This window comes from Paroedura picta, chromosome 15, assembly GCF_049243985.1.
Source record: "Paroedura picta isolate Pp20150507F chromosome 15, Ppicta_v3.0, whole genome shotgun sequence".
NCBI lineage: Eukaryota > Metazoa > Chordata > Lepidosauria > Squamata > Gekkonidae > Paroedura > Paroedura picta.
Window position 1 is genome coordinate 17,011,998 of NC_135383.1, and position 25,411 is coordinate 17,037,408.

A 25,411-nucleotide genomic window follows, 5' to 3' on the forward strand; every position below is an offset into this window, starting at 1 on the left:
TGACAGTCAGGCTATGCAGCTTCTGGACATAGAGGCCCACTTGCCTTCGATGGACTTTCCTCTTCCACCAATTGGCGTAATCTTCTCTGGAAGCTGTCTAAGCTAGTGGCTGTCACTACAAAAGAGCCTGCCCCATACAGTGGCCAACCAGTTCCTCTGGATGGCCAGCAGCATGTCAGACAGGATGAGGCCTTCCCCTGCTGTTGCCTCCTGGCTCCGGGATTCCAAGGTTTAGTGCCTCTGAACATGGAGGTTCCCCTCAGCCCCCATGGCTACTGATAAACTTATCTTCCATGAATCTATAGAATTCCCTTTAAAGTCTTTTTATTCCCGTGACCATCACTACGTCTCACGGCAGTGAGTGCCACCTTTTCATCACCCTCTATGTCAAGTAGTATTTCCCTTTGTCTGCCCTGCACCTACTGCCCATCAGCTTCATGAGATGCCCTCAAATCCTATTATTTTGGGAGAAAAAACTTCTCTTTGTCAACTCTCTCCACCCCTTGCATCATTTTATAAACCTCCCCACTGAATCCTGATAGGGAAGATGCTCCAACTGCCTCAACATTTCAATGGCCCAACTCTGTTATTTCCCCAGCTGTGCCATGTCCTTTTTGAGATGCCCAGAACTGTCCACAGCATTCCAAAGGAGGCCGTCACCATAGAACTACACAGGGGCATGACAATATCGGTCGTTCTATTCACATCCCAAGGCAGTGCGTGCAAAAAGCTAATTACGCATTGCCATAGAGTTGAAAGCGGCCGGAGGGCCATGGAGTCTGATGATGCCGAGGCATCGCCTTGAAAAGCTGGAGGCCATCTCTCAAGGCTTTGCTTGGAGAATTGCAGAAAGGAAGAGACCCAGATAGCTGCCTCCAATGTTGATCTTCTTTCATAGCTAGGAGGTTTCTCTAAACCAGCCTTTCTCCCCTTTTTGACCATTGTGAAACCCCTAAAACATCATCCAGGCTTCGAGAAACCCCAGAAATGGCATGTACATGCAGAATATGATTCGGAAGCATAGCGGTGTACATGCCCAGCTAGGGCCCCTCCCCACCCATTTCAGGCCCATCATTGGCAATTTGGGGAGGGGATGGGTAGGCTGGCATGACCGTATATGGCAGGGGTAGTCAAACTGTGGCCCTCCAGATGTCCATGGACTACAGTTCCCAGGAGCCCCCTGCCAGCATTCTCTGTCAGGGGCTCCTGGGAATTGTAGTCCATGGACATCTGGAGGGCCGCAGTTTGACTACCCCTGGTATATGGTCACATCACCCAATAAATGTTGAACAAATTTACAAAATATATTAAAAATTAATTAATTCCCACCCATTTGGGAAACCCTTCCAGGGAGGAGGAGAAGGAGAAGAAGAAGACACCTTCCCTTTCCTCTCCTCACAACAGACACCCTGTGGGGTGGGTGAGGCTGAGAGAGCGCTGATATCACTGCTCAGTCAGAACAGTTTTATCAGTGCCGTGGAGAGCCCAAGGTCACCCAGCTGGCTGCATGTGGGGGAGTGGGGAATCGAACCCAGCATGCCAGATTAGAAGTCTGCACTCCTAACCACTACACCGAACTGGCTTCACAAAACCCTGGTTGAGAAAGCCTGCTGTAAATGTTCAACCAGCATATCTCCTCCTAAGCCCATTCCATCGATTCATGGCCTCTGAAAGTCTTCCTCACCCCCTCCTCAGTAGTAGGCTCCCTGGTATGTGAAGAGCACACACTCTGGCATTTTCTCCCTCAGGCGAAACCTGCTTCATTCTCTTAATTTTTCCTCGCAGGGCTTGTTTCCCAGGCTCACTGTCCTCTCTGGTGCCCTCTCTGAACCCGTTTCGGTTTGCCTTTCTCTTTTGTAAAGGGAGACAATCGGGGTGGGACGGAATGTACTCCCGAGGAGGGCTCACCAGCACAGCATTGAGGGAAACGAGGATTCCTAGTGACTTGCCTCCTGCACTTTTGATAACGACAACAAAATTTGTAGTGCCTTTTTTTTTGCATTCTTATTCAGGTTGGCAGGCAGTAGGGTGCTGGGTCTGGACTGGTGAGGTGGGAGGGAATAGATGGGATTAAGCGGCCTATGACTGTATTTTGTTCTGTTTTATGGGGATTTTAGGTAAACTGCCACGAGCCGGCTTGGTCTGGGAGTGCTGATTAATAAATCCAACTATAAGTAAATAAATTGTGCTCAGTTGTGACCCTGAGACCTCTTTTTACACATTCTACTGCCAAGTTAGGTTTCCCCACATGGTTGTATTGTTGTTGTTGTTGTTTTTGCTTAAAGGCAGAGTTTAGCTTTTATTTATTTTTTTGCTTTTATGCAGAGTTTCCCATTAGTCTCCAGAGAATTTAAGTTTGTGATTTCCAGCCAAACTTTCCAACCTATCAAGATCATCATGAACTGTATTGTTATCCTCTAAAGAAGCCTTTCTCAACTTTTTTTTACTATTGATAAACCCCTGAAAAGTTCTTCAGGCTTCAAGAACCCCCAGAAGTGGCACAATCATGCAGAATTTGGTTGGGAAGCAGAGCTGTGGACATACCCACCTGGGGCCCCTCCCCTCTCCACCCCTTCCAGGCTCATCACTGGCTATTTGGAGAGGCGGAGGGGGTTGACATGACCATGCATTACCCAATAAATATTTAACACATTTAAAATATTTATAAAACATTAATTAACTCCACTCCTGCCTTCAAGGAGATGATTCTGTGGTTTCCTCAGTCCTCCTTTTGGAAGATCGGCACGACATCTGCTGGTTTCTTTTTTCATGGCACTGAGCAGGTCCTCCAAGATTTCTCCCAGGTGACAGAAGGGGCAGTCTTAGCCTAGGGTTATCAGCCTCTCCCCGCCCACCCCCCAGCCACTGGTAGGGAATGGACAGCTTGGGTTACCAGATCCAGGTTGGGAAACTCCAGGAGATTTGGGGAGGACAAGGACCTCAGTGGGGGATAAGGCCATATAGAGTCTATCTTCCAAAGCATCCCTCTTCTCCAGGGAAACTAATCTCTGTAGCCTGGAGATGAGCTGTAATTCTGGGGGAGTTCCACCTGGAGGCTGGCATTCCTATCTCAGCCATAAGGCACCTTCAGCACCCAAGCCCCTTCCCTTCCAGCAGAGCGGGAATGAAGAGGAGGAGCAGACAGGGTCACCCCTGGCCCCTTCCAGCTCTCAAGTAGCTGACTTGGGGCTGACAGTGTGTCCCTACTCCAGGTTTTCTCAAAACCCTGAGGTTTCTTGATGGCCCTGGAAGAGTTTCCTGAATAGGTGGCCACTAATTAATTTTGTTATAAATTGTTTACGTTTGTTAAACATTTATCATGATGTGACCATATATGGTCATGTTGACCTGCCCCCGCCCACCCCAAAAGTGGCCAATGATGGGCCTGGAGGGGGTGGGAAGGGGAGGAGCCCTGAGTGGGCGTGTCCACAGCTTTGCTTCCCAACCATATTCTGCATGATTGCACCACTTCTGGGGTTTCTCGAAGCCTGAACAGCAAAAAAGTTGAAAAAGGCTGCTCTCCCCTCTCTGGGGTGCAGGGCAGTGGCAGCATGTGCCTGCCCACTTTGCATGGGGCAAGGGCTTTGCTTGCGCCTGGGGAATAGGGTGGGCAGGCTGGGGTTCTGGGTTCCCACCCTGAACTGTTGCCCAATGCCCCAATATTGCTGCCACTGGAGAAGAAAAGCTCAGAGTCTATCAGCAGGTTCCTAGCCAGCCCAGAAGGCCAGAATTCATTTAAATCTTTGCCAGGCACTCCTTGACCTACTCTCTACCACCTTGAGTTCCAATCCTCTCCCCTGGCTATTGGTGCTATTTTTGCTAGCTTTGGGGAGACGATGAAGGTGAAGCAAGACTTCCCTTGCTCTCACCTTCCATCAAACGTACTGGTCCCCCACCTCCTTCCTCGTTTTTGGGACCTACCTGAAAAGAACAACTCCCTTTTTGTTGTTCTTAGCATCCCTTGTTTAAAGAAACGTGGTCTTTTGTCTGCCCCTCAAGTTCATCAGGTGCTCCTAAATTTTAGTATTTTGAGGGGGAGAAAAAATTTACCTCCACTGTTTCTCCCCCAAGTCTAATTCTATAAACCTAATTTTATCAACCTCCTTTTGGCTTTTTCACCTAAACTGAACAGCTCCGCAGTTTTTAGCTTCCCTTAAAGCTCAGCTCTCCTTAAAGTTAAGTGCCTCCTTAAGAAGAGCTGTTTTCTTGTATCCTGCTTTTGACGACCTGAAAGAGTATCAAGGTGGCTTAAATTCACCTAGCCTTCTCCCCACAGCAGGCACCCCGTGAGATAGATGAGACTGAGAGAGCTCTGAGAGAACTGTGACTGGCTCAAGGTCACCCAGCTGCTCACATGTGGAGGAGTAGGGGAAAACCCGGTTCTCCAGATTTGGGGCCGCCACCCCTAACTACTACATCAAGCTGGCTGTCAAGAAGAGCTGGTATTTTGTACCCTGCTTTTCTGTATCCAAAAGAGTCTCAAGCAGCTTACAGTTGCCTTCCTCTTCCTGCAACAGCCATCCAGTGAGGTAAGGTGGGGTTGAGAGAGCCCTGATAGAACTGTGACTGGCCCAAGGTCACCCAGCAGGCTACGTGTGGAAATGGAGTGGGCCTGTCTCGAGCCTGCGATCGTGAGTGACTTACGGATGCATTTGGGAAGACGATCGCTCCACTTGGGATCTCCGGCGTGTCGGTTGTGACAGGTGATCACTCCACTCCCGGTCAGCGTGTAGCCCTTGTCGCAGATGAACTGGACGGTGGAGCCGACAGGGAACTTGCTACTGGAGACCATGCGGCGGCCATGATCCACGTCTCCGGGGTCCCGGCACGTGGTCACTACAGACAGAACAGAGAAGACAAGTGTGGCAGGACAGGGAGAGAGGGATCTGCTACACACCAGCTCAGTTTGCTCTGGCATGAAATTTCCTCATGAAAATTTAGAACGCAGCAAAACTTTCAAAATTGAAATCTGGAGTCACGCAGGCCGTACAGTGGGCCACTGGTCTTCTTTGATGTAGGCCTCTGCTGATAAACTGGTGATGAATGTTGCACCCATTTAACAACATTTATGAATCCAACAAATCTTCAGCTTTTACAATATCTTTGCTCTCTAGAAATCTCTACTTCCATCCCAGTATCTGGCAACGCTGCCGAAAAAGAAAACAGACTTTCCAATTAGGTGGACACAAACTTGGAAAGCGATAATTTTGTTGAGAGAGCTTGCATGAGAAGGGATTTCTGACTAAATCCTGCCCTGCCAATTCATGTTATCTCGGAAAAGAATCCGTCTTCCATGTTCCTTGGAAAGAAAACTACCGTCCGAGCAAGAACCTGCGTGGCAAGGCCTGCGTAGTGCCAGCAGGGGGAGCTCAAGGCATAACCAAAACTTGATAGTCTCTTTCAGGGCCTTTCTCCATCTGCTTCCAAATTGTGTACTGGAGCAAAGGCGTGTGTGCCAGAGAGCGGCCACAGAGTGTACGCCAGGCAAGAAAGCTTTGTGGAATGTATGCATTTACCTTACGCAAGGAGACTCCATGCAGTGTGACCTGTGCTCTTGCCAACAAGCTAGAAGGAAACCCAGAAAGCTCTGTCTCATGTCTGGACTCCAAAGGACTGGGCAAAGGGGTGAGTGGGACACCGAGAATAACTCTCAGGGCTATCCCCATGTCTGCAAGAAAGAGGGATGCCCACCCATTCTCCCAGGAGCTGATCTACAAAATACTTATATGCTTTTTGAAGTTTTAGACCAACAAGCGCCTCCAGGTTCAGTGCACACATGCGTGCCTGCGTGGGCACACACACAAAATCCTATTCCTGAGCAATCTCCAGCTCAGGAAAGAACTCTCCCCTTTCTCTGCCTCTACCTTGTTGCATTCCTAGTGGGTCTGGTGGGATTCCTCATTAGGGTTTCTTGATGGCCCTAGAGGGGCTTCCTGAATAGGGGGGAGTGAATTGTTTTTTATATATATTTTAAATTTGTTAAACATTTGTTGCGTGATATAACCATATATGGTCATGTTGACCGACCTTCCCCTCCCCAAATGGCCAAAATGGGCCTGGAGGGGTGGGTGGGAAGGGGAGGGTCCCCAGGTGGGCGTGTCCACAGCTGTGCTTCCCAACCTAATTCTGCACGATCGTGCCTCTTCTGGGGTTTCTCAAAGCCTGAAGAATGTTTCAAGGGTTTCTCAATGGCAAAAAGGTCGAGAAAGGCTTGTCTAGATAAAGATTGACAATTAATGCAGTGGGGGAACAAAATATACAGGAAATGAGGAGGAGGCCCCTCCTTCTCTGTGTGGCATTAGCATGTCTCCCCTCTGTGTACTCACCTCTCTGGCAAGAGGGTAGGTCCCCACTCCAGGTCAAGTCCCAGTGGCACATCAGGAGCTCGGTGCCCACCAGTTCATAGCCAGGGTAGCAGTGGTAGGTGACCACAGTGCCGTGGATCAGCTCTGGGTGTGACACAGTCTTCCAGCCATTTGGGATCTCTGGCAGCTCAGGACAAGTGTCATTGCGGGGCACCTCTGAGAGGAAAAGGAGCACGTGTTGATTGGAGAGATAGGAGATCAGATGTGGCTGTTCCCTGCCTGGCCACAGACACCCCTGCATGCTCCCTTGACCTCCCTGCCAGCGGTGCAGGGAAATGCACAATACTGTTATTTCAGGGTAAGTTTCACGGAGGAGGAGAACTCGACCCAGAGCTGCTGATTTACCAGTGGCAGCTGTGTGGCAGGCACATGATCTAACTGCACCCTAATTAGCCCTAAAGAACATTTTGAGTCCAATGGCACCTTTAAGACCAACATAGTTTTATTCAAGTTGTTGTTCTTAAAGGTGGCATTGGATGCAAAATTTGTTCTGCTATTTCAGACCAAATCTTGAGTCCAATGGCGCCTACTTCAATCTAGCCCTAACAGAGTTAAGTTTGACAGAGGAGGAGAACTCAACCCAGAGCTTCTGATTTCAGCAGTAGCTGTGTGCCAGGCACATAATCTAACACCACACTAACTAGCCCTAACCGAGTAAGTTTGACAGAGGAAGAGAACTCAACCTAAAGCTTCTGATTTCAGCAGCAGCTGTGTGCCAGGCACATGATCTGATGGCACTCTATCCAGTTTTCTTTTCTTTTTTGTAACCGTGGAAGCTTTAGTTGCTTCCACTGCCAAATCCTGCACCTGAAAAGAATCAAGCAGCACACAAATGCTCAAACTGAGCATTGCAGAGTCTGGATTTCTTCTGATAACCCATCCCCAAAAAGCAAATTAAGCAGAGGGAAAGCTGGGGAGTTTTGCCGCAGAGCCCTTGCGTTCCAAACATCCAGGAAACGTGACGCGCACCTGTAAAGTGGATGATGAATCCCTGTTGGTAGCCTAAGCCGCTGCTTCCGGGGTCCGACTGAAACTGGATGGTGACATCCGCTGTTGATGTGAACAGCTTGAAGCGCCGGTTGAGGCCGGAGTACTGGCCCAGGATGCGCGCCGTCAGGTCATCTCCATCGTAGAAGGTCAGCGCATCCCCTTTGCCCAGCCGCAACCTAGGAACACGTTGGGTGCTGCTATCAGTATAGGACACTGCAGGGGGGGGGGGTCTGGATGGTTCTGTGGCTCCCTTTCCCAGTGGTGGAGAGTGCCTTCAGGTGGCAGCTTTTGAGGGCAGAGATGAATGGAGGTGGTTTGCCATTGCTTGCCTCTGCTTTAGCAGCCCTGGATTTCCTCAGTGGTCTCCCAGCCAAGGACAAAGCAGGGCCAATCCCCGCTGAGCTTCCAAGATCTGATGAACCAGCTTGGTCCATCTCTCCTTCCAACCTATTTCCAGGGCAGGGAATATCTATTATGAAAGAAAAATGTTTGCAGTCTGCACAATCCTAGCACCTTCAAGCGGGCACAATCTGGGTAAAAAATAACCACGTGAAATTAACTGCAGCTGGAACCAAGTACAGACGAGGAAGAAACGCTTGGGCGTTTTACTTGCGTAAGTTAAAGCCCCTTCTTTTAACTGAGCTGCTTTCAATGTTTGCTTTTGAGGGCTTCCCCCCTTTATTCTCTCAGTAAATTTGAAAAGTCCTTTCCCCCTGTGTATCTGGGCTGGGATCCAGCTGAGTATTTCTGTGGGATTTCTGCTGACAGCGGGTGACTTTCTGGCCTCCTCCCCCCATGCAGGAGGGGGGACGGAGTGTCCGACTCAGGTATTTGCCCTGATCACGCTAGCCCCAGCTAGTCCGACCTCATTAGACCTTGGAAGCTAAGCAGGGTCAACCTTGGTTGTATTTGGAAGGGAGAACACCACGATTGGTACAGGCAATGTTAAATTGTTTCTGAATATCTCTTGCTTTGACAGCCTTGCAGGGTGAATAACCAAAAAGGGAAACAAAAACCCAGCCTGATAAAATGTTAGGAGCCTAAAGGTTGAGCTGCAAAAGGTTTTGTTTGAAATACAAATATCTATTGTAATAATTACTTGCCCATAATGAACGAATCCCTAGAAAGCAGTGAATTTGAATGTATTGTTGAAGCCGAAGCTGTAACAACCATGCAAACAAGAAGTGATCACAATAATTGCAAGTAAGTTGCAAGTACAGAATAAACATGCCCACAATACAAGTTACAAACGTGGATAAAATCTTAAGTTGTGTTTACTGTGTAATGCAGCCAATACAGAATCACCAAGAACATATGGAACAGATAAGTAACCAAACCCAGATGTCTTTTGATCCCCGAAGAGGACTTCCTTGGGTAGTCAACCTGTGGTCCTCCAGATGTCCATGTACTACGATTCCCATGAGCCCCTGCCTATCCAGCCTCTGTTTAAAAATCTCCAAAGATGGAGAACCCACCACCTCCTGAGGAAGCCTGTTCCCGTGGATTCCATTGCCACAACCCTCTGCCACTCCCAGGATTTTTTGGTGCAGCTGGCATAATGCTGGCATACTCACACTTTGATATCCAGCATGATGCGCTTGTCCTCTTCCACATGCAAGCCCCAGATACAGTCCTGACCCTTCCCGTAGGGCTCTGGCCAATTCGGAGAGAGAACCACGCCAGCTGCATCTGTGATCTCCCCACTGCACACAGCTGTGGGATCCAGAAAACACAGGTCAGAAGGGAGTGTGGAGTTCAGGAAGGCAGGTCCACCGGACCGAGAGATGGAATGGGCATAAAGAACAACAGTACAGGGCACAGAACGTCCCTCAGGGCACAGAACATCCCAGCAAGTGGATTCTGCCTTGCCTATGGAACTGCTTCACTTCCTTCCAGCAGTAAATAAAGAAAGCAACAGCAGGCTGTCCCTCATATAACAAATATTGAACAAAATCAGCCCAGGAAAATATTGTGGTCACTCATGTCCAGTGCTGCTGATGGGGCTAACAGAAGGGGGTTGGGAAAGAGCTGGAGAACTGGGGGGTGGAGCTGGGAGTGGGCAGGATTTGGGGCAGGGAGGGACATCAGTGGTGTATAACGGTATGGAGTCCATCCTCCAAAACAGGCATTTTCTCTGGGGGCAGTGATCTATGTCACCTGAAGATGAGCTGTAATGTCAGGTCCTGGAGCCTGGCATCACCAGCAGTGATGTAAGTGAAGGTTGGCAACCAAGTCTCAAATCCTGGGCTGAAGCCAGATTGAAGCGGGTCAAGGGCAGATGTCTCATCCAAGGATGTCTGCCATTGCTTCAGGCTTCAGGCTCAGATCCTGGACTGAAGCCAGGTTGAAGTGGGTCAAGGGCAGATGTCTTCCATTGCTCTGCCTTTCACTGTCTGCTCGGTCACCTTGCCCAGAAACTGGAGATAGGACGCAGGTCGATAAAGGCTGGCATCCAACACGTGTTGGCCGGTGCACCCCCAATTTACTTTCAGCGTTCTTTGCAACTGGATTTTACTGTGTACAACAGAGAAACCCACAGGTGAACGATCATGAAAGTGTATCAAAAGCGGATCGAAAGTGCATGATCAAGGATGTGTGGAAGCGCCAAAGTGAGCCTCTGCAGAAGAGGATGAATATTGCAGGTTCTTTCAGGAGCCTTCTGAAAAGCTCTTGCCAGGAAGAAGGCTTCCCTGGAGCCAAATGACCAGAATAAATGCTGCCCAGTGGCCAACATTTCGGCCTCGGGCAAGGGGCTCAAGTGAGTGACAGCCGCTCAGCTTCAGGCCATCGTGGAGGAGGCCAATTGATCAAGACCCGTTTCAACTTGGATTCAGTCAGAGAGTTGGGATGGAAACGGCCTCTTCTTTGTGCGTGGCCATGACAGACATTCTGCACTAGGAGAATAATCTTTCAGTGGCTTCAGTGCTATCAACCATGGTGTAAGCCCCGACCAGGGCTGATTCTGCACTTTCTTTGTTTTTTCCATTGTGGATCCTGCTGAATTCAGATTGATTTGAACTCGAGTCTTCCTCTATCCCCCCCCCCCACAATTGAGAGTGTTCTGCACTTGATTGGGGAAGCTCAGAGTGGGGAGGGGATCCAAGCACAGCAGGAGTCTCTTTTCTTGAACAGGGGTGGGGGGAGGATTGGAGACAGCAAAGGAGGGGGAAATAAGGCAAATCTCTGCTAAGAGGCCTTCTGGAGCACAGTCACTTTAAGACAACCCTTGCAACCAGGAACCAGGAATAAGGAAGTCTTTGAACCAATATGTAATGGGAACTGACTATATATCTCTTGAGATAATATCAGACTACATCAAGTATGAAAAAAAAAAAGGAAGTCTTTGAACTGACACCTTTGTCAATTAGGGAAGACTGCTTTGCTACAGGCATGGAGAAGAGAGTTAATTTGCAAAAAGCAGGAATCTACACATTTACTGATGCCGGTTTTTCAAATATTGAGGGTTATATCCACTTCTGGATATTGCGGGGGAAAGGTAGGGTTACTCTGGATCAATCATGCATGTTGCAGAGGGAAAATTTAAAATGCCCAAAATCAAAATGGAAATCGAATTCAGTGTAGATGGCAGGGATTTATTCAGACTGGGAGTGGGCAAAAAGCCCTGTGCAGACTACACCCTGGATAGCCCAGGCAATATGTTTTTATTGTTGAATTGCTTTAATCTTGTTTGCTATCTTTAGGAGGTCTCTGGAGAGAAGGAGACAGTGAGAAGGAGGAGAAAAAGAAGAAAGAGAAGGAGAAGGAGAAGAGGAAAAAAAGAAGGAGAAGAGGAGGAGGAAAAAAGGAGAAGATGTAGTGGAGAAGGAGTTATTTTTTGTACTCTGATTTTACTACCAGGAGGAGTCTCAAAGCATCCTACAAGTACCTTCCCTTCCTCTCCTCACAACAGACACCCTGGGAAGTAGATGGGGCTGAGTGAGTTCTAAGAGAGCTGTGACTGGCCCAAGATCACCCAACAGGCTAGAGATGGATGGGTAGGGAGGATAAAACCCACTTGTTCATTTTAGAGGCCACTGCTCTTTAACGACCACACCAAGCTGGCTCTTTTGCCACTGGACAGCAGTGAGAGAAAGTGGAGAGGTGGCCTATCCACTTTCAAAACAACTACCCTGGACGCTCCCCAGCAAACTCACCCCAGTCCCCCTCCTCGTCAGGCACCCCTGTCGACCTACCTCGACAGGCCGGCTCTGTCTCATTCCACTGGGGGTTGGTGGGGTCAACACACTCGATGATAACAGATCCTTGCTCCAGGGTGTAGCCGGCCTCACAGGCAAATTCCACCGTGGCGCCTAGACTGTAGGTGGTGTCGCTGGTGGTGAAGTTCCCGTACTTGACGAACGGCTCGTAGCAGTGCCCTGGTTCGAAGGCTGCGACAGACAGAACAGAAGGGAGAAAGAGAATAGGCAGGGACAAAGAAAGGGCCTTCATGTCACTTGTAATGAAGCCGGCGGGATTCATTGCCTCAGGATGTAGCGGTAATTTAAGATGCCTTGGAAAGGAAATTAGGCCAATTCATGCAAGAGGACTAAATATTACAATGGATAAATGGAACCTGTGCATTTCTAAAGCCCAGGCTAGCTTGAACTCATCTGGTCTTGGAAGCTAAGCAGGGGCTGCCCTGGTTAGATGGGAGACCTCCAAGGAACCCCACCTCTGCACATCTCCTGCTCTGAAAACCCTGGGAGGTTGCCATGTCAGTTGTTGTGACTCAACAACAAAATCAACAAATCACCAAATCTTCTAAATCAGGGCCCATTCTGCACACATTGGATAACGCACTTCAGAAGCAGATTATCCTGTTCTGCACAGGAAAGTCCAGCCGCAAAAGCGCACTAAAAGTGCATCATCCTACATGTGCATAATGGGCTCAGGCTTTCTCAACCCGGGTTTCATGAAACCCTAGGTTTTCTTGATGGCCCTCGAAGGGTTTCCTGCATGGGTGGGAGTTAATTTTTGCACAATATTAAAAAAAAATTGTTAAATGTTTATCGGGTGGTATGACCGTATATATCTTGACAGCCCTTCAGTCTCACCTTCGTACCGCAGTGCCATGCCTGTGGCCACACCACTGCTGTCGGTGGTCAGCTCGATGAAGAAGCCACGTGCCGTGCTGACCAGTCCCTCGATCGGCAGGTATTCCACCTCATAGGAATCATACACGGGGGGTGCTTCAATGTCGTTTCCATTCCGAATAATGAGCCTGCAAGGAAGATGGAAAAGAGGCCTCAGAAGGGGCCAAGCAAAACCTGGCGGGGAGGGGGGTAGGGCCAGGATTCAGGCATCCATGAGAACAAGGTGCTGGAGATAGAATCCCAGCTAAGCAGGACCAGGCTCTGGGCCGGTAGGAGCTAGACAGGCAGGCAGGTGGGGGAAGAGGTGGTTTCCATGAAGGTCAAGGGCTTAGCAAGTGGCTGGAGGACCACAGACCCGTGGCTTAACAGGATCAGGCTCTGGGTCAGTAGGGGTTAGACAGACAGGTGGAGGAGGGGATGAGGTGGTATCCACAAAGCCCAGGGGCTTACCAAGTGTCTGGAGGACCATAGACCTGAGGCTTAACAGGATCAGGCTCCGGGCCGGTAGGGGCTAGACAGGCAGGCGAATGGGGGAAGAGGTGATATCCATGAAGCCCAGGGGCTTAGCAAGTGGCTGGAGGAACATAGACCTGAGGCTTAACAGGATCAGGCTCCGGGCCGGTAGGGGCTAGACAGGCAGGTGGATGGGGGAAGAGGTGATATCCATGAAGCCCAGGGACTTAGCAAGTGGCTGGAGGACTTTAGAGGCAAAACTGAGCAGGATCTGATTCCGGGTAGGTAGTGGGTAGGGTGGGGAAGAGGGGAAAGCTACAAAGCAAGAGGCCGGAAGACTTTAGAGCCAAGTTCCAGACTCTTCAGCAGGATTTCCAGCCAGGTCATGGGTAGAGCTGTGTCAGAAGGAGACTCTACCAGCTTTAGCCTTCCCTGTGCTGCTACAAGGGAAAGTAGCCTCTTGCTACTTCAGATCCCAGCCACCTCTAAACAGAGCTAGGAAAAAGGGGAGTCTGGAAGCATTCTTGCTGGAAGCATTCTTGCCCAATGCTAAGATGCTCAGTCTTCTCACACAAGGAAGCATTTCCTTACCCACTGAAGAAAAAAAACATTTGTCAGCCCATTGCAGTGTTAGGGGCCTTCAAAATGGCGGCCTCAAGATGGCCACCTGGGGCACGGGAGCTCACCTGTCATCATCTTCCGCCAGCAAGACCTTCTCAAAGTGGAGATGCAGCCGTTGTCCCGGTGGGGCCTCCAGCAGCCAATGGCAGGTCAGGTTGTTGCTGTAGCTGGCAGGGAAACCCGGAGAGATGATGCGGCCCACGGTGGCGTTCCGGATGACACCGCCACAAGCCGCTGCAATGGGAAAGGATCGCCAGATGGGTTGGGTGGAAGCTCGATGGAGAAAGACCCCATGAACCCTTCCCTCACCCCACTTGTGGAGTGGCCTGCTGGGGCCTTCACTGACCGACACATGTTGGTTCCCGGCTGCTCCAAAAGGGCCGTGTGGCATTGAGGCAGGTGAGGTGGGCCTGACCCATGAGCTGGTAACCTGTGGCGCAAGAGAAGTAGGCGCTGCCCCCGGAGTGCAAGCTAGTGACAGAGACGTCGCCGTAGGCCGGACGCGTTGGGAAGGCACAGCTCAGCAGGTAGGCTGCAGAAAGGGAGAAAGGATTAAGGCCGGCAGGTGTGGAGAAGCGGATGCTGTGCAGCAAGATTACCCTACTCGCTTGTAGGGCAATAACAGCGTGCGGTTTATTTTGCCTCCTTAGTGTCACCTTGCAATGAAAGTGAAGGCCAAAGAGGCCGAGGGACACAAAAGTATACTACTTGACGTCATGGTTAAGAGCAGCAGCTTCTAATCTGGCCAGCCAGCTGGCTGGGTGACCTTGGGCTAATCACAGTCCTGATAGTTCTGTTCTCACAGAGCAGTCCTGTCAGAGCTCTTCCAGCCCTACCTACCTCATCTGGTGTCTGTTGCGGAGAGAGGAAGGGAAGTGAATTCCTTCCAGGCCAGGCTGAATTCTGGAGATTTTTAGTAGGGGGATCACTTGGGCATGAAATGGGGGTTACTGTGGGTAGGCAGGCAGTTGTGAGTTCCTGCACTGTGCAGGGGGTTGGACTAGATGATCTTGGAGGTGCCTTCCAACTCTATGATTCTATGAAGGCGATCGGAAGCCGCTTGGAGACTCCTTCAGTCAGGGAACAAGGGTATATAAACCAACTCTTCTTTTTCTAAATAAAAACGTATTAAACAGAGCTCAAGGTAATTATTATTATTATTTAAAATATTTAAAAAACATAAAAAGGGAACACTTCCTTTTGCTATAGCTTCTGACCTTGCCTACAGAGAGACACACGTTTTGATCTACTTAGATCCAGGGGAGTGTTAGGTCTGAGTTTTTTGTACTGATGGTGTACACGTTTTACTGATATGCATATGATCTATAGTGAAAGAAGTGTTCCCTTTCAATGTTTTTAATTAGCTTGAGCTCTGTTTAATAAATTGTTTATTTACTAAATCTTTTCATACTTTTGTGTCCCTTCAGCCTCTTTGGTCCTCATCTGTTTTTCAGGTTGGGTTTTTTGCTGTCTCTTCTTTTCTGTACCTTGTATATGGACAGAATAGTGATCATGCAACCTGCTAAGCAAATCAGGGCTTGAGAAGTTCACCAATTGTAGACTAGAACTGCTAAAACTTACGGACCAATCAAAGGGCTTTGTTAAGGGCCAATCAGAACTCTTGGCAGGCCAGCTAAAGTGTATATAAGTCTGTGGTATTCCCTTTGTTCTTTGTTAGGTAGTTTGCTGGTTGTTTGCTGGTTGTTACTTCTAATAAAGAGAGCTGTGTGCAAAGACCTATCACGTCTGTATTCACTGATCCTACAGACTTAACTGTTACCCAGCCTCCAGGTGGCAACAGGGATGCATTCACCTGGAGAAAATGGATGCTTTGGAAGGTGGAGTCCATGGCATCAGACATTTGGAGGCTCCTCCCCTTCCTATTCCACACCTTCCTAGGGCTACCCCCCCCCAATCTTCTGGTGTTTTGTAACAGGGGGCTGGCAATGCTGGCATTCACCCAGTGTGGGCTGGGAGATGTTGGGACAAGGAGACCCTGGGACAAGGAGACAAGGAGATCAAGGGATGGAGGCTCATGGGCAAAGGGGGATTAAAAGGGAAGTCCATTGATCAATCCACAGAGCTGTAGTTGCATGACCCGAAGGAAGGGGGCGGTGTGGCTGGCCTGCCTCAGTGAAGGCTCTTGGCAGGACCCTCTTGAAACGCATCCATGCCATGTCTGATCAACTGGCACAGACCTGGGAGGGGGCACTGCCTGGTAGGAAGGGAGGCCGGAGGAGCGAGAAGGAATCCAGGTGCCGAGCGAGACCTGACGGTGGGAGTCACGACAGCAGCAGCCCCCCTCCCATTCTCCATGCAAATTACGTTAATTGCTGGGACCAATTAGCTCCCCATTAAGTGTCTCTTCGGTGGGTGCCCGCTTTAACCTGGCAGCATCGGCGATTAGCTCCGGCAGTGATTAGCAAGCTCCCAATTAGCTAATTGTGCTGCAGCTGCAAAGGAAACCCTGGTGCGGAGGCAGCCCCTGTGCTGGCTGTGTAGGGGGGACGAGACCCACAACCACGCTGGCTGCGTCCCATACCAGAAGGCCTTTGCCTATCTCCCCCCTTCTAATAGCCAGGAGACCTGTTGGATTACATTGGCATGCAAATAATAATTTAAAAATTTCCACCCAAAACTGCCCATGGGCGGGTTTGGCCAGCAATCCAGAAGATGGGAAACAATTCTGCAGGGGGAGAGAGAGGGGCCTTGTGCCCGAGGGAAGAGGTAGGAGGAATAAGCTGGGTAGGGCAGGATTGGCAGCCCCCCCACCCCCCCCCCCCAAGCAAAAACACTTCTGTCTTCAGGGCTGGGGCCTTTTCAGCTTTGGCCCCAGCTTGATTAATACTCTCCCTGGGGAGATCAGGGCCCTGCAGGACCTTGGACAGTTCTGCAGGGTTGTCGCACCACACTGAGGAGTGTCGAAATCCTGGCCTTCCTGTTCAAATTGCCTTCAGAGTCTGCAATCTGCACCTATATCAACCCTCCCGCCATAAGAGGGAGGCAGTTATGGAATTAACTAACCGATGTTTTATGGACTTTAATGTTACAATGTTTTATGGAAATCTTTTATTGTTGAAAAATGTTGCTACTGCCCAGCACCCAGGGAAGGCTGAGCTAGAAATATATATATTTTAAAAATATAAGTATATTTATTACAATCGCACATTTGTTTTTTCTCAGTCTTCCCCTGCTGCCATTCAAGGTTTATTCAGGTCCCCCCCCCCCCCCAAGTTCAGTCTTAGGAAAGGGTATCAACATAGGACCCTTGTATGTGCTGAACTCTTCTCCCACACAACTCCTGCCCACCACTCTGAACACGCTGATGAATGCCCCCCTCCATTGGTAGCTAAAGGATCTATAGGGCCTGTGGTTGCCATGGTGCCTGCCAACACCTTTCTGGCACCCACCAAATGTTTCTAGAAAGTGGGAGGGACCAGGTCAGGTTTTTGTCCAACAGATCTTCTGATTGGTCATTAGAGATTGGGTGAAAAGTTAAAAACATTGCTTGGACAGTAGCTGTCACCATAGGACAAGGATATCCCCTGTGTGGCTAAAAGCGAGGTGGAGCAGCCATTTTGTACTTGGCTTCCTCTCCTGTGGCAGCCATTTTCTACCTGGCTTCCTCTCCTGTCGCAGCCATTCTGTACTTGGCTTCCTCTCTTTGGCAGCCATTTTGTACCTGGCATCTTCTCCTGTGGCAGCCATTTTGTGAGCCCACCCATCAAACTATGTCAAGTTTCCAAAAGGGCCTACAGGTGCAAAAAGGAAGTATCCAGATCACAGCATGTCCTCCACCCCACCCTGACCCTCACCTTGAAAATGAAAATGGAAGGTGCCGGGGTTGGCAGGTGCTGGGCTCTGGAAGCGAACCACCACCTGGTTGTTTGGCCCACGGATGACCTGACCACGCATCAGGAATGATTCATTGGCCAAGGCAACAGGTTCCACCCCTCCGAGGGTGTCCACGGTGATCGTCTCGCCTTCCACAAGACTGATATTCTGGACCTGCAAAGGAAGAAGAAGACAAAGAGATGTTTTTTGTGCCCCGCTTTATCTACCTGATGGAATTATAAAGCGACTTACAATCACTGAACCGTCCGCCCTCTCAACAGGCTCTGAGAGAACTGTGACTGGCCCACGGTCAACCAGCTGGCTGCATGTGGGAAAGGAACGTGAAATCAATCCCGGTTCTTCAGATTAGAGGCCACTGCGTTTAACCATGATACCAAACTGGCCCAGAGAGCTCTCCCATTAGGCATCAAGCTTCTTCTGTTTGCTCACACTGAGTTCCTGACATTAAAGGGATGCAAAGGAATCTCCCCTTTTTACTCTACTGTCAGTGGCAGATCAATGCCGTAGAAAGGGTGTCAAATGATCATGTTATTATTGTTAGAACGTTATTACTGTTATCACTGTTACCATATATTATCTGTTTCTTTTCCTGTTTCCTGTAAACCGCCCTGAGCCCTTGGGGAGGGTGGTATATAAATAAATAAACAAACAAACAAACAAAATAAAGAGACAAATGAATCAAGACTACAAACCACCACCAAATATGCCAGGACGACATACACACAGACTCACAGAATTGGAAACGGGCACCTTTGTGCACCCCAGGTGAAGCATGGCTAGGGTTGCCAACCTCCAGGTGGTGGCTGGAGGGCTCCCGCTATTACAATTGATTTCTGGGTGACAGAGATCAGTTCACCGAGAGAAAAGGGCCACTTTGGAAGGTGGACTCTATAGTATCATGCCTCATTGGAGTCCCTCCCCTCTCCAAATCCTGGCTTACTGAGGCCCCACCCCCAAACTCCTGGTATTTCCCAACCCAGAGCTGCTTGGGGCGAGGGGACACTGACAAGGATGGAGGGCAGAACCACACGGTCTCCTTGTCTCTGCTACTTTGCCAGTCCATCCATTGGGACTCAGCACAGGGTCAACATTTGAACCCCTCCTGGCCCCTCTTTCTAGACAGACTAAGCATCTCTGGGCACAGCTTAATCTTTCTTCTCCCTGGCCTGTTGATGGATGGGCCCTGGAGGGCCTTTGCTGGCCAGGCCAGTCCTGACAGAGAGTACTTAAGGTAGCTAGAGACCCTCGGCTGCGGGCAGCAGGGGCCACAGCCCCATTCTTTGACACATGAGGAAGCAGATTGCTCAATTCAGCACAGCTGGAACATCTATGGGCAAAGCTGCAGTTGGAGGGGAAGTCATAGCTTTGAGACAGGCCTATTATGTATGCACGGCTTACTTAAGATTTTCATTGAAGTCGACTTGATTGGGCTTTACTTCGAATGCTGTGCATGCACTCTGCACCTTTCCTCTCTCTCTCTCTCCAGTTTTTCTCTTAGGAACCACAGAGTACACATTCCGCATGCCAATAAGAAAAATCAGACATGTTGTGGTGCTGAAATTTCCTTTTTTGTGTGTGGCATATCTCTCCTTACTGCACGTGTTTTTAGAAATAGGATAGAGATTCTTCAAGATTCTTCTCCAGCAGCCATTTTAGCAGAATGTTAGTGGGTCTCTTCCCCCTTCATTGGTGTACAAGTTCCACTATTGCTTACCTTTTCTGCCATGCCATTTTTGAGAGTTTTTTTACAAGCAAGGTGAGTCTAGCGATATGAGTTTATTGCTAGACTTGGATCCGGTGGGTGGGTGTAAATTATTGACAGGAAAAGTATGAGATACAAGCAGGAGTTTTTTGAATTTAAAGAGAGCACAGTTCAGAATTGGTGGTGGTGTGTGTGTGTCTGTCCATGTGCGTGCATGTGTGTGGGCTAGCAAGTACTTTCCCACAAAACGTGGCATTATTCCCTGCTCCCATCTCGGTGATCCCATAACTCCTCACAGCCCCACTATTCTTTTCACTGCCCCATCTCTCTCCAGCGGCTACGGGAAGTGTTTCTCTGGAGAGCCAGTTTGGTGTAGTGGTTAGGAGTGCGGACGTCTAATCTGGCATGCCGGGTTCGATTCTGCGCTCCCCCACATGCAACCAGCTGGGTGACCTTGGGCTCGTCACGGCACTGATGAAACTGTTCTGACCGGGCAGTAATATCAGGGCTCTCTCAGCCTCACCCACCCCACAGGGTGTCTGTTGTGGGGAGAGGAAAGGGAAGGCGACTGTAAGCCGCTTTGAGCTTCCTTCGGGTAGGGAAAAGCGGCATATAAGAACCAACTCTTCTTCTTCTTCTTCTGTTTTGTGCCCTCTCTTGGCATTCAGCTTGACTGCATTTACTTGTGTTCCTTTCCATGCAAAGAACTGAACCACAAGGAATTTAATGGAAGAGGGGAGGGAGGGAGGGAGAGATGGAGAGAGGGGGTCAAGGCCTGCATTGGTCCATGCCTTGGCTTCAGCCCTGATCTCAGGGACGTGACCTCCCCGGACAGTGTGCCAACTTCTTCCCCACCCCAGCGAGGCCCGGAACGGCCAAATCCCGTGGCAGTGTCAGCGGTGTAACTTATCTTGATAAACGGACCTCTGCTGCTGTCTCTCATTAAAGTGGTGATTGTATATTAATTACAGTAATTAAACAGCACTGCTTGGTGATAAACGGCTGAAGGCAGGAGCCTCCTTGCTCTAATTACACCAAAGGTGCCAGAGATGTATTGGTAGAAGGGAGAAAGTGGGACTGCGGGAATGAGGGATGGAGAGCCATACGGGAGAGCCGGCTGGTGAGGGAGATCCATCTCTGTGGGCACATCATCCAGGTTGCCATGTGATTTATGGGTTGGGAGCTTAGAGGAGGAGGAGATGATGGGCACCGGTGCCCACCTCTCGTGCAGCTCATGCCCAGTTCAGTTATACTGCAGTGGGCTGTGCCTTGACACTCCCCAATGCCAGGATAAAATGGAATGTGGTGGTAAGAAAGACGTGTTTTGATTTCTCAAACTGCTTGGAGAAATGCACATTTAAATACTCCCAATATTTTCTTTCTTGCCCTGAACTGGGTAGCCCAGGCTAGTCAGATCTTATCAGATCTTGAGCAAACTTACAAACTTACAAACCCTGGTTAGTATTTGGATGGAAGAACACCAGGGAATATCAGAGTCTCCACTCACAGGCAGGCAATGGCGAACCACCTCTGAATATGTCTTGGCTTGGGAACTCTAGGGCAGGGGTGGCCAAACTGGGGCTCTCCAGATGGCCCATAGCAGGGGCTCATGGGAATTGTAGTCCATGGACATCTGGAGAGCCACTATCTGGCCACCCATGTTCAATCTACATGACTTGCTGGTAAAAATGCATTTTTTTTTCTACTCATGGATGCGGAAAGATTTAGTAGAGGTTTTTTGGGGGAGGAAGGAGTAAATTGAGCTAGAAGGAAAGATCTCATTAACACTATCATTTTAGAAGTCATAAATCTTGATGAATTGAAACTCTGCATGGGGTTTTCTGCCAGCTCATGCAAAATGGGCCCCCAGGCATCACTGGGAGGAGTTAAACATCACATGGTTCAAGGCTAAAGCTAAAGGGCTTCAAGATTTCTAGAAACGGGAGGGGTGTAGCTCAGTGGTTGTTATTTGCTTAGCATGCAGAAGGTCCCAGAATCAATCTCCAACATCTCCTGTTATCTGGCTGGAGGTGAGGTGAAAGTCCTTGGCCTGAGACCCTGAAGAGCTGCAGACTGAGTAGACCAGGGGTAGTCAAACTGGGGCCCTCCAGATGTCCATGGACTACAGTTCCCTGAGCCTCTGCCAGCATTTGCAAATACTGTCAGGGGCTCATGGGAATTGAATCCATGGACATCTGGAAGGCCGCAGTTTGACTACCCCTGGAGTAGACAATCCTGACCTTGAAGGGCCAACGGCCTGATTCAGTATAAGGCATTTTCATTCATACTTATGGTTGAGGGACTCCCATAACTGGCACGGCCTAGAAAAGGAAGCTTCAAGTTCCTCCTTCCAACAGAAGAGGCCCAAGAGGGGTCTTCCAAGTGGCTCCCACCTGCTTGACTCCTCTTAGCTCTCCATGTGGAAGCTCCTGCCAGACGAATTCTTTGCATCTGTTTTCACCGTGGACAATGTGGGGTCAGAGTAGCTGTTTTGGAGATGTGTCTCTGGGGAACTGAATCAAGATGAAACCATGAGGAATGAATTTTGAGGTCTACCAGGCAAACTGATGAAAGAAGTCTCCAGGTCTGGACAGAACACGCCCAGGGTTCGTAAAGAACTCAGATGTGAAATGGCTGATCCATATAACTTGTCACTAAAATCGGCCTCTGTGCCCGAGGACTGGAAAGTGGCAAATGTCAAACCAATTTTTAAAGAGGAGTCCGGAAGGGATCCAGGAAATTACAGGCTACTTAGCCTAACATCTGTCCTAGATAAATTAGAAGTGATGGGAAATCGACATGGCTTCTGCAAATGGAAATCTTGGCTCTCCAGGCTTCTGGAGTTCTTCAAGCTGGTTAACAAGCCTGTGGGAAAGGGAGATCTCGCAGACATTTTATATTTGGGCTTCCAAAAGTCTTTTGACAAGGTATCTCACCAAAGACTCATGAATAAATTCAGCAGTCGTGGAATAAGTAGACGGATTCGCTCATGAATTTAAAAACTGGTTAAATGGCAGGAGGCAGGGAGAAGGAATGAACGGATGATTCTTAGGGATGTGCAATTTGGCTCGGATAAGCCCGAGAAAACTCAATTCGATACTGATTTGGGTTTTTTTTTCCAGGCTTATCCGAGCTGAATCACAATCCTCATTTGTTTAAATCGGAGGATCAGAAAAGCCTGAACTGATTCGGGCTTTATTCAGCTGATTCGGTTGACGGGGTGAGTGGCTGAGCGTCTACAGGGACGGATTTTCCTAAATGCTAACTAGGCTTCGGCCTAGGGCCTCAAGATCAAGAGGGCCTATATTCCACTTTTTAAAATAAGGGTTAGTACCAATTACAACATTTTCATTCAACATATTGATATACTAGTAATCAAGCCCACTGTACTTACAATACAGTGGGCGCTAGATCAGGAACTCGCGGCCGGCGAGTCGGCAGGCCGCCGGCATGCGGGACATGGCGGCCTGATGCGTTGGAGGTGCTTCACGCCTCTCGACGCGTCAGGCCGCCGGCAAGGGAGCAGCTGCGAGCCGCGGCGGGGCGGCAATCGGAGAGGCCAATCGACAGGCGCTTTGCGCCTACCGATTGGCCCCGCCGATAGTCTGTCTGGAGGAAGGGGCCAATCGGCACCCTTCCTCATCCTGGACAGAGCCCGCCCTAACTCCTCCCCCCAGGCCCTTATGGCTTTATTTAGTCCGCGGCGCCCATGGCGCCGCGAGCAGGGCTAAGATATCACAGTAATTATGCATTTTATTATCTCTCATGTAATTTACAAACTTAAAAATGGGAGGTGAAAGGGCCACATAAGTGGAATAGCCTAGGGCTTCTTTTCATGTATATCCGGCCCTGGGTGTCTATCAATGTCTCCCCAGCAGACCGTGTCTGAGGATATAGAGAGTTATCCCTCCACACATCAGCTGTTTGTCAGGCTCCAATGGAGTTGAATTGATTTCGGTAAACTCAAATCGCGGGAACCCGAATCACTGGGCCGAGTCAGTAATTCGGGTATACCCAAGTCAATTCAGAATGAATCGAAATTCTACTGAATTTTTTTTCGTGTGCACATTCCTAATTCCTGTGCACTAATTCCTAAATTTCGTGTGCACATTCCTAATTCTCCCAAGTCAGCAGCAGGATTCCACTAAGGACCATTGTTATTTAATTTCGACATAAATAATTTGGAATATAGTGGTCAAGTTTGCAGATGAGACCAAATAGTCCAGCATGGTGAAAACCAAGGCAACTTACAAAGAGCCTCAGGAGGATATTTCTAAATGGGGTGAGTGAGCCAGACCATGGCAAATGAAGTTCAGTGTAGGGGAGTCTAATGTGATACATATAGAAATGAAAAATATCCTAAATCCAAATGCGAGGGCAGGTCAAAAAGTATTGCTACAAGATCAGAGAAACCCTTATTAAACAAAAATATCAAAATGTGAAGCCATTGTTTCTTGACATATCTTCCACCTAGATCTGTACACTTCTGAAGGCGGTGTTTCCATCTCTGTAACCCTTTCCCCCCAAATTCTGCACACTGTGATCAGAATGGCCATTTCCCCATCCTCGCGGCCCTTAAATCATGTTGCTTTGAAATGTTCCTTATTTATTATTTATTATTTATAACTGGTTTTATATACCACCATTTCCTGGTGGGCTTACAGTGGTTTACAATAATAAAAAGATAAAACACAATAAACCCCCTTGAGTTTTGGTTTACAATAATAAAAAGATAAAACACAATAAACCCCCTTGAGTTTTGGTTTACAATAATAAAAAGATAAAACACAATAAACCCCCTTGAGTTTTGGTTTACAATAATAAAAAGATAAAACACAATAAAACCCCTTAAGTTTTGGAAACCAAAAGGAGTGTGAAGGGGCAAGATTAGGGCTGTAGGGTGAATGGGAAAGGTTTCCCAATGAAATTCTCGTAATACAGCGCTTGCTGCCCTCGAAGAATGAACAGGTGCAAAGTTGTGGTGGGGGGAAATTTCTCTGCACAACTTTCCTGGCCTTTTTCTCATCAGTGCAGTTTTCGATTTATTTTTGAAGGGCACCCCAATGAGACTAAGACAAGTGTATTACTGAGAGAACTTTCCTGCAGCTATTCACATCCTGGAGACATGTTTAAATATGTTTTATTTGGAATAAACCTGTGCATATATGAACTGGAATCCTAATAGCAATACTTTTGGACTTACCCTCATATATGCCGATAGGGTCTGAACTGGCCTGACACTGAAACCAAAACAGATCTTGGGGTTATAGTGAAGACCTCAGTGAAAATGAGCAGGGAATTATTAGGAAAGAGATTGGGAATAGCACACCCAATCTTGTCATGCTCTTGTAGAACTGTGCTCTTGTAGAACTGTGCTCAAGCCTCATTTGGAGCAAAGTCTACAAAGTTCTGGTCACAATCATCTCAAAAAGGAGATTGCAGAAGTGGAAAAAGTATAGGAAGGGGCAACCAAATTGAACACGCAGTTAGAGCCACTTTCATATAAGGAGGGGCTGGAAAATCTATGACTTTATGAACCTAGAGAAAAAGACAGCTGTGACAATTTTCCGGTATTGAATACCTCGTTTCACCTCCTCTTTGTCACAGGATATTTAATCAGCACATACAAAAAGATCTAGTACCCAAGTGGTATAGTAACCTGTATGGCATGACTGGATCCATTCAATACTCGAATCTTGTTGCATATTAATACAGGAAAGCTTATGCAACTTGAATAAAAAAGAAAACTTTTATATGAACGTTGGAATTTTTGGCTTGTATGGCTTGATTTTGCCAGCTGGGCCTTGGTGTATCCTCTTATATCCATGTTGTAACCATTTCCTGTGGCTGCTTAGATTTATTAGCCGAGAGAGCTATGAGTACAGCTCTAACAGGACTGTGACTGGCCCAAGGTCACCCAGCTGGCTGCACATGGAGGAGCAGGGCATCAAACCCCAATTCTCCAGATTAGAGGCTGCCACTCTCCACCACAACACCAAATTGGCCTGTGCTGTTTAGGTTCTGAGATCTGACATGATGCTGATTAACTGCTACTGACGGCCTCACCTTTGGTCCATCCCCATGCCTGGGGATTTATGAGATTACGGTTCACCTTGGGGAAATGGACAGGGAGCCAGGTCCCCATGGGCATGTTCTGTCTTGCAGAACAAGTAGCTGGACATCACGGGCATGTTCTGTCTTGCAGAACAAGTAGCTGGACATCACAGAGTCTCTCTCAGAGGGGAGGGGTATAAAAATGCTCTCCGCTAGAAGTGTTGGACCTGCTACCTTGGCTTCAAGCAAAAATCCGGTGAAGGATCCAAGGGACGACC

General features: G+C 48.7%; 1 protein-coding gene across 5 annotated transcripts in view; it reads right to left on the reverse strand.

The window, feature by feature from the left end:
• Positions 1-25,411, reverse strand: part of SEZ6 (seizure related 6 homolog) — a 99,981-nt gene that overhangs the window by 8,382 nt on the left and 66,188 nt on the right. For all 5 annotated transcript variants that reach the window (XM_077311769.1, XM_077311768.1, XM_077311767.1 and 2 more), the window contains exons 4-12: positions 17,338-17,530; positions 13,869-14,054; positions 13,588-13,756; positions 12,410-12,576; positions 11,549-11,743; positions 8,930-9,068; positions 7,335-7,531; positions 6,327-6,521; positions 4,645-4,836 (exon numbers count right to left, since the gene is read on the reverse strand). In XM_077311769.1, the coding sequence (XP_077167884.1) occupies positions 4,645-4,836; positions 6,327-6,521; positions 7,335-7,531; positions 8,930-9,068; positions 11,549-11,743; positions 12,410-12,576; positions 13,588-13,756; positions 13,869-14,054; positions 17,338-17,530 (1,633 nt within the window). The remainder of the gene's footprint in view (positions 1-4,644; positions 4,837-6,326; positions 6,522-7,334; positions 7,532-8,929; positions 9,069-11,548; positions 11,744-12,409; positions 12,577-13,587; positions 13,757-13,868; positions 14,055-17,337; positions 17,531-25,411) is intronic.